Below are 9,529 nucleotides of genomic sequence, written 5' to 3' on the forward strand. Positions count from 1 at the left end.
GAGTGCACACAATCTCTTTATACTGTTCCTGAATTAACACCAGAAAAAGAGTCTCTCTGTGTTGCTCCTAGCTGCTTCAAACAACTCCCTTGACTTTTACCCAGCTTATGTGAGAGCCCAGCAGAACTATTATCGATCTTGAGCTGTTTCTCCCACTGTGTTTAGCCAGTGATTTCATGGGCAGATCTTTGCAGACATAGTAAAGATTGCAGCCATCTCCCTGTGGAACAGGAGCTCTGTTATACACACCTGAAGGGATTAAAAAGGCTGGAGGGACAGTACAAGAAGCAATGGTCTACAACTGCCGTGGTCTTCAGGCACAAGGTAAATATTCTGCACTCATACAGTGATCAGAACCCTGCAGAGCAGATTTCTAAACCCCCCTGAACACAATATAGAGGGTTAAATGTCTCTGGAGCAGTTTTGGGGGGTTGTCTTTTCTTGTCAGAAGGCCTCTTGCTGAGAAACCAAAGGGTGGAGAGGTCAACTCGGGTTTGATAGCTCTGCTGCCCTGATCACCCAGACCATGACTCTGTATGTTTGGGCAGGGATGCATCCATTCAACCATGGGCAAGAATGCAAAGGGAGATGTGAATCTTCAAGCCACTCTGATTGACACTACAGAGGTTAGACTGCAGCAACTGCAAGGCAAAGACAATAAGACAAAATGTCTGATGACTGTGTAATCCATGGGCTACAGCAAAGAGTCTGCAGAGGGGACAAAAAAGGAGCAGCCTAGGCTGGGCTATTCATTCATGCTTCAGCCTTGAGTAAATGTTGTGGTTTAACTTCTGTTAATGCTGTGAGCAAAGTATTAAGATACTGAGCACCTGAGATTAACTCTCAGATCATTGAGGAACACATATCTATGGCAAGAACCAGAGAGGTTTCCCTCAGAAACCAAATAAGGAAAGTTTTCACATGAAGTCAGGTCAGACAACATACATTGAAGCATTAACAATTACTAATGTGACTACAACTGATAATCCTTTTCATGAGTTCTTCCTCCTCTTTTTTTTTTTATTTCTCATTTCTTTGGACAGCTCCCTATTGCTGCCAGCACCAAGAAAATGCCAACACAGAACCATTTGAGATTTTGTAGCTAAAGAATGCAGGAGTTTAGATCCAAATCTCTGAAGCTGTGGTTGATGTTCCTCCTCTCATTTGCCCAGAGAGGTGGTGGCTGCCCCAGTCCTGGCAGTGTTCAAAGCCAGGCTGGATGAGGCCTTGAGCATCCTGGTCTAGTGGGGAGGTGTCCCTGCTCAGGGCAGGGGGTTGGGACTAGATGATCTGTAAGGTCCATTCCAACCCCTAAAATTCTATGATTCTATGAAAAATCACCCCATAAAGGTGTTATTCTTCAGCTTGAACAAATTTATAGACTAATTCTTTGAGCACCTGCACAGCAGCTCTACCAGTGTAACAGACAGGATGATACTGGGGCATAAATGTTGGTCGGGGGAATGGTGGAGATCATATAAACTAACAATTTTTCTGGAGGAAGACATAGAGAACCATGTGTGAGATTTAATTCAAAGCATGTGAACGTCTACTTACAGGCACATGTATCTTTTATGGTCAGCTATGGACAAAAATACGAATTTAGGCCTTGATACTTCATTTACTTTGAGATTAACACTTCCTATGCTAGTGTAGCAAAATATTCTGAAACTATTAACCTCTGGTTCACTGCTTCACTTGTACTTGATGGTTTTGAGTTGTGTTACTATTTAACAGTTCCCAGGACAGTCTGTCTGCGTGTGCTGTATTTCCCTCTTGGTTTAAGGTCTGTTCCAAAGCCCACCAAAGCCTCTGGTTGTCTTTGGATCAAGCTGCTAGCCTATAATACTTTTATAACACAACCATTTCCCTTATAGAAAAGCCCCAAGGAATTTAATACTGATGAAACAAATGAAGAACTGTGAAAAAAATCCTTCTAGAGAAGTTTCTCAAGGATCTTGTTGTAACTTAATAGAACAGGTGATTCATTAAAAAAAAATAATTCCTGTTCATATCAGTCTTAAAATGAGTATAAAGGAAACAGCCAATGATAGTTTGTCATTTTATACATTTAAAGGTCTACCAAAGCAATCTGCTGAGTTTCCATTTTCTTGTTTTCCTCTCTCCATAGCCCCTTTACAGGCTCATGAGTGCCCTGTCTTGGCCTAACTCTGCTCTCACCACTGATGGGAATAGCTTGGCCACTGGTGAATGCTTTTGATCAACCCTTTCTGGCTCCACTCTCTGACCCCACTTCATTCCCACACCAGCAGCTTCTGCCTTTGTGGCAGCCACCAGATGAGGAAGAGCTCCCAGGCTTCTCACCTTCATGTGTCCATCACACCCCTCGATCCATCACCATCTGCTCCCACGCAGCAGATTCCAACTCTACACCCTCTAACGTGTGCAGGAGGCAGCAGATGAAGGCATCTGCTAAAGAGGTTCTACACTAGGACAAATTCAGCCCACTGCTGACTGCTCCATGTGCATACTGCAGCCCCCACCCAAGGCTAAGCTTGACCACAGAGATCTATGCAGCCTAAGTTTATGTTTCCTGATCCTGTCTAATTCTTTCTGCTTTTTGCAGGCAGTAGGTTTGAGCTTACACATGTATACCTCGTTCATTATGTTCCCTGGGAAAAGTAACCACTTCAATTACCTTGTACAACATGGGTCTGAATAAATCCTTGCCTGGAAACACGTGCTTGGTTTTCAGAGGGTGCTGTTAGAAGTGTTAGCAGCATTCCAAGTGCTGCAGTAGACTTCCACACCACAAACACCATTTTATGTCCTTTACAACTGTGCACATCCAACAGCGAACAATAAATCTATCTTGCTAATTACACATTCAGCTTGTTAGAGCCATCGTAAAAAAGTACAGCTGGTAAAGCCATGAAATGATGTCAAATCATATTTCTGCTTTCTAGAGAGAAGCAGGGTTATTTTCCAGTCTCCTGATGAAGCTGACTGTTCAAAGCCATGTGTGGAAACAGCTGCCAACTAGGTCATCCACCTTTAATTAGGTAATGATATTGTCTTTTTTCCTACCCATTTAAAAGTGTTTGACATTCTGTAATTCAAAGTGACTTAAGTGTTTAGCATAAAAAGCTGCCTTAGGAAGAAATTGAAGCACCTGGTCCTAAATCCAAAATCCAGTGTTTTCTGCTTAGCAGCCAAATTCAGCCTGTTCAGCCACAGAGTTACCTAAAAAATAGAGCTGCCTGCATTTCAAACGGGGCATCTATTCCTAAACCCCCTTAAAAATGTGAGCCTCAGCAGCTATGTGGGAAGCAGAGACAGTAATCTTCATGGCAACCTAGACTGCCCAACACTAAGTCTCTCTTAAAAAGTTGTCTGAGATTCACTGGTCTAACTCACTCTAATTCTCACTGGTCTAACAAAAAATGTGTTGCCTCTTTCAGGCTAGAGTTAATGCTGTCTGGCTGCTTGCTGCTCTTTCTTCCAGAAGACAGACATTGAAAGATCATCCCACCTAGCAGCTGATGAACAACACAAGCTTTTGAAAAACAAGGGGATACTTGCAACATGAAAGGGAGGTAAATTAAATTTTCACATGTTCCAAGGAAATACCACAGGACACATTTATACAAATATGTCTGAATAAAATCAGCAGCATCTGTTTGAAAAGCTGTCTCATTAGCTTCCTCCACAGTTCCCGACACAATTTGGCTGGACAAGCAGTAATGCTAAAAAAATTCAATTTTACCTTCCCATATCTGGATGCAAAGGTTCCCGTGAGTAAGGAGTGAAAAATAATTATCGTCTCATCCAAATCCCACACAAAGACACGCTGTGATGACAGATGGGGTGGAAAAAAGAAATATAGTTACATATTAAGCAATTGCAAGAATAAGTTCAGTCAGGAAATATGTCCTATTGGACTAGAGCTGAAGGTCTCAAGCCCATTTGGAGCACTGACTGTAGATGCTTTGTGGAAGTAGGCAAAATAAAACATTAGGAATTTTGGAGCTGTGTGTGTGCTAGTCATCCTGAGAGTCTGCTCTCCTAACAACCACAGACATCCCCTGCTGCACATCAATTCAGAGGAACAAAACAGCAGACTTACAAAGCACCCAAAGGAAAAACAAAAGGTTACATATGAAGAGTTTGAAATGCTGATAATATAGAAACTGAGCATTTATTTTGACTACCCACGTCTGCAGGTTCCAGCTGTATTACTAATTTTATTCTGTCCCTTGCAACTCACTTGTCTGATTGTGGGATTTGCTAATAAATGCAACTGTATATCTTTGCTGAATTTACTAAGGGATATGAATTAAAGTGATTACCTCAATCTCACTGTCAGCAGTAGGGGAAGGATCGTTGCTTCGTTTTGACCGAGCTCGTACCTTGCCATCTGACCCTCTGTGATGTCTGTCTGTTTCTATATCTTTTGCTGGTGTTGTTGAATATTCCCCTATTAGAAAAAACAAATTTCATTGTAAACTTAAATTTTGCATTGTGCCTTTATAACTAAGGTCTGAAACCTTTAAAGGGAGAGCAAGAGAAACACTGTGAAAACACAAAGTCTTGTCGTGTCAATAGTTCACAACGTTAGAGAAGCAAATTTCAACGACTAAGATTTGTTAAAAGAATTTCAAAAATCACCAAGACCATATATACAACATTTTAAAAGAGTCGTGTCACTTCAAAAACCTTATCTCATTTTTCATTGAAAAGAGCTTTAGGAATTTTACTCTCCATTCTTCTTCTCAAAGAGAGAAATTAGAAAGGCAATGGAAAAGGAATCCAAGACCAATTCAACTTCCGAATTTTTTTAAAAAAATTGATGAATTCTCCTGATTAAAAATCTACTTTCAGTATCAACTTCTGTTTAAAAATACAGAACTAGCCTGTTGAGCCAAACTCCATTTCACAGACTATTTCAGAAATAACTGAGCAGAGACAGATAAAGGTGAACGTCCCTTGTACACGGTATCTGCTTCAATTTGCTTCAGTTTCACACAACTGCCTGAATTTCACTTACCTTACATCACAAATCCTTTGAAAACATAGTTTTCCTTTCACCTTCCTAAGTTCCAGCTTCCTAGGACAACCATATCCTTCTTCAAAGCAGTTGGGATTGTGCCTAATGAGCGTTTTTGAACTCGTCCTTTCTCCAAGGGCTGAGATAAGATCTGAGGAATGGAAAATCCTCCAACTGCTTTTAGAGCATTCTGTGATCACTTCTTTTTAAAAACCAATATTAGTTTATTTTTCTTTTGGAGCAACCACAGATGTTCAGGTTTGTTTCTGAAGGCAGCAGACCTGCGATGGGTGTGCACTGTGATCATCCACAAATTATGTGGCGTTTTATATAAATGTTCTTTCACGCCAAGGAAAACTTTTGTAGGGAAGTGATATCTGGAGATTGTACTTGAACAGTACACTGGAGGATCATAACCAGTCAGTAATGCCATAAACCATTTAAGCCTTAAATCTTGAAAAATTAAGCACTCAGAGGCCACAAATTTTGAAGCTCTTTTGTTTCGTGTCAAATTCTCCTAGAAATTTCAACTTAGACAAACAGTTTGTGTAGATTTTTTTTTTTTAAAGAGGAACTTTCCCTTGATGTACTTGCTTATGATGCATATATTACATGTCATGGTAAGAGAAGAATATAAGCCTTGACAGAGATAAGGACTAAAAAGCCATCAGAGGTTCAGGACACTGGGGCATTTTCAGTGTGTGGCTGTTTGATTTGAACTCACTGCTGTCCTTGCTAGTCCTCAGTACTGATCTGGGGTTTGTATGTAATTGTTTCACTGCCTTTAGAGGAGATCAAACCTCTCATTGCCATGGCATTTTCAAGGCCAGGCTGGATGAAGCCCTGTGCAGCCTGATCTAGTGAGGAGTGTCCCTGCCCAAGGCTGGGACTAGATGATCTGTAAGGTCCATTCCAACCCTGAAATTTGATGATTCTATGAAAACAACCCAGGATGGTTTTGGATGTTTGAATCTCTTCCCAAACCCTTGTGTTGCACTGTGTAAGCAGAACCAAGTGCTAGGAAATCTGAGTTATCCATAGAAATACATGAATTCACATATGCAAAATATATGTATTTCAAAACCCTCCAACAACAAGGTTACAGTGTTTATGCCTACAGATGGCTGAGACTGCCAAACCGGCAACACAAGAGCTGCACCTACCAGAGAGTGATTCTGTGCTCTGACTGCTGATGTTGTGAGAAGACTCCTGCAGTGAGTAGGTGGAGGCTGGGATGGCTGAGGGGCTGATGCTGTTTGCAGACACGTATGGAGAGTTGTATGAGGAGCTGTAATACTGGGAGTACTGGCTCTGAGGGAAGCTTGGATACGACGAATATTCCTTTGAGGGAAAAAGAAACATTAACTTGACTATATCTGGTGTTATCTTATAAATGGGAAAGGCACAGCAAAGGCTGTGCCATCTATGCATGCAACAAATCTGGCAAGTTCTGCTTTTTCTATGGATTTTAGCTATCAGTGCTGGCCCATTTTGTCCCACAGAGTTTACCGATGAGTGAAGTAGAGCAGCTGTTTTTGAAAAAGGACATGATGGAACACAATCTCTGTAAAAAACAAAATACCTAAGAAACTGCAATAACAGAGTGAATAACTGGGTGAGAACAAAACAGGTTGCATTTTCCCATCATCAGCAATGTTTTCTGATCAGCTATTAGGCTAAAAAACATGAAGAGAAAGTAGAAATTGTTTTGCAGCAACACTCACTACACTACAGAGTCTGTCCAACTATCTCAGCAATAGCTAAATGCCCAAGGGATCTTCCCTACCTACAGAAAACTGAACTAAAGACACGAGTTACAAGTAACCTTGGGGAGCTGAGGTACCACAAATCCCTTTGTTTTGTCCCAAACAAACTTCATACTATAATCCTTGTATGTTTGGGGGCTATTTTTTTGTGAGGAGCAGGACACTGGAATAGATTAAGAAACTTATCTCTGGACAATTAAAGCATAAAAGATTTGTTTCTTCTTGGTTTAATTGCGTCTCCTGCTCTTGCCCACAGATTTGCTTTCCTAGATAGAGAACTTGTGTTCATGCTCTGGCACTGTCTTTATGCAAAAGTTTTTTATGTCCTCTGAAATTGCAATTAGTCTCTGGTATTAAATAATAAATAGCCTTTAGAAATACTAAAAGCACTTTCCTCCTTAGCAGCTTACATCTCTGTCTGTGACATAGCTACTTCATTAACTTTCACTCACTAGGGAGCTTTCAAGAACAAAGACTCAAGTTGTCATAAGAACAATGAGACTGAAAAAGAAATGAGATAATTTCAGTGTCTTCTCTTAAAGTACATCATAAAATAATGAAAAATTTTCCCCCTTTTTAGGTGACCTCCATAATTCAATGATACTTCCATCAGCAAATGCTGATGTTTTTAGCCCAAACTGAAGCAATAAATTGACCACTGTTTTTACTAAAAATACAAGTCAACAATCACTTAAGAAACAAGGAACTAAAATCAATCACCAACCAAAACACATTTTCTGGGACAGTGTAGCCATTTGTTTGGTCCAAACAAGAAGAGCCATTTGCTACTGGAAAACATCTGTCTTGTGTATATGTGCATGCTGTTTATTTATACACAGACATTTATCAAGGTATCTGAGGCATGAAGCCCACAGACAGGTGTGTTCTCAAAGAAGGAAGCACAGACAGCTCAGATGGCTCAATATTCATCAGGGCCTGCCAAGGCCTCTTTCAAATTGCTCATATTTACTGCACAGTGCCAAGACAGCAGACGACAGGATTCTAGGCACGGTCCTCTCTGGAGAGGATGGACAACATATCTGAAAGTTGTAAGATGGCAGAAGAATGATGAAACTCTTGGCACCACTACAGCAGCACAACAGAGACTGCCAGGGCATCCTCCTCCTGCACGGGCTGCACTCTGTGCATTGGGACACACATCTTAAAACTAATCAAGCTATCTAAAAGTCCAGAAAACAGGTCACAGGAGTAGAGCAGAATGATGTCTAGCAGAACATATAGCAATACCTTCCCTAAATATATGGGAACGTTAGAATAATCTCTCTGATCTCTAAATCTTCCAAGTGTTTAAAACAAGTGACAAGTTGTCAATAACAGCTGTTGAGCAATACCTGATGCACAGCACTGAATCCTGCAGAATTTGTCAGGCCATTGGCTCCCTGGTAAATCCCTGTTGTGCCTAAGGGAAAGAATATCACAGTCATAAAACATACCAGCAATGAAAGTAACAGGATATGTGAACAGAAATAATTTCCAACAGGAAGTAAAGTAGCAGTTCATGGGAAAATAGCACAAATCTTGACAAATACAGGCCCTAAAACTTTGGGCCATTACTGGGGTTTGCTGGCTGAAAGGCATTCATTGCATACACTAAAACTTCAGCTATTGGGCTGGGAAACAGAGCCCAACCAGGATTGGAAGCAAAGGAAAACAACACAAGGATTCAGCACAAATTTAAAATTTAGTTACTTTTTCAATAAGTAGTGGAATAGTATCTTTTATCATCTTCTCCAGTAGGAAAACCCCATGGACTACGTACACAACCTCTCACATGCTCTCTCATGCACAGGTATTTCCTAATGGACCAAGTACCAGGGAATTTCTACAAGACTGAAAATTTGTTCCTTGGTGTTGATATTGCAAACACAAGAAAATATTGCTGATATTTCTGGAACAAAAATATTTCTTTGTCCTGGGATACTAAGAAGAGAAAGGATGGACATGGTTCTGTCCCAAACAAAGCAGCTGATGTTCAGCCAGGCCTCCTCAGCCAGTGGAAGCATCACCACAAACAATTTTTGTGTGGAAAAGTAAAGGTTAGGATAAGATCTACAGGAATGGTCTTTCTTTGTCTCCCATCAGGGAAGTGGTAGGAGAGCTGCAAGCTTCCCATGCCCTGGATCCTGCACTCCTGGCAAGATCTACCTTGATTTAAGTCCACTCTGTGCTGGTTTTGATTGTGAAATGTTGTGTTTCACATGGAATGTGAAAGATTTTGGTGCTGTGTGGTTGCAGTGAGCTCTCATCTGGGCTTCATTCTGTCACCTCAGTGTACCATCAGACCGACCCCTAATCAGGCCCTCAACCCTTTTTTCTTATCTGGTTTCTCACCATGTGAATGACTTTGTGCAGTGCTGTTTTAACCACATGACACACTGCACGTCTTCATGTGGCAACCATTCTCCAAAGATCCACTTACTTGTTTTTATTTTAGGACATCAGATTAGCTGGAGAATGGACAGCTGAACAAACTCCACTCTGCCAAGTGCAGCTACAAAGCACATGCACTGAGAAATAAATCTCAAGCCAAAAAGAAACAAGAGAGAGTACTCTGTCCTCCAGAACTAATTTGTTGCCACATGTGGTCTTTTAAAAGAAAATAGCAGAGAGGAGGAAAAGAGAGTGCAGGTGACTGCCAGGTACTTGGAGGCCTGGGTCTCCCCAAGCCCTGCACATGCTGGCTGAGGAGCTGAGCCAGCACAGGTGGGCTCAGGTGATGCCTCCTCCTGGCATT

General features: G+C 41.1%; 1 protein-coding gene across 1 annotated transcript in view; it reads right to left on the bottom strand.

The window, feature by feature from the left end:
• Positions 1 to 9,529, bottom strand: part of EYA2 (EYA transcriptional coactivator and phosphatase 2) — a 50,586-nt gene that overhangs the window by 21,685 nt on the left and 19,372 nt on the right. Inside the window, exons 5-8 of the mRNA XM_009077031.1 lie at positions 8,127 to 8,194; positions 6,172 to 6,349; positions 4,311 to 4,438; positions 3,728 to 3,811 (exon numbers count right to left, since the gene is read on the bottom strand). Of these exons, the coding sequence (XP_009075279.1) occupies positions 3,728 to 3,811; positions 4,311 to 4,438; positions 6,172 to 6,349; positions 8,127 to 8,194 (458 nt within the window). The remainder of the gene's footprint in view (positions 1 to 3,727; positions 3,812 to 4,310; positions 4,439 to 6,171; positions 6,350 to 8,126; positions 8,195 to 9,529) is intronic.

The sequence above is a fragment of the Acanthisitta chloris genome, unplaced genomic scaffold (assembly GCF_000695815.1).
Source record: "Acanthisitta chloris isolate BGI_N310 unplaced genomic scaffold, ASM69581v1 scaffold11346, whole genome shotgun sequence".
Classification (NCBI taxonomy): domain Eukaryota; kingdom Metazoa; phylum Chordata; class Aves; order Passeriformes; family Acanthisittidae; genus Acanthisitta; species Acanthisitta chloris.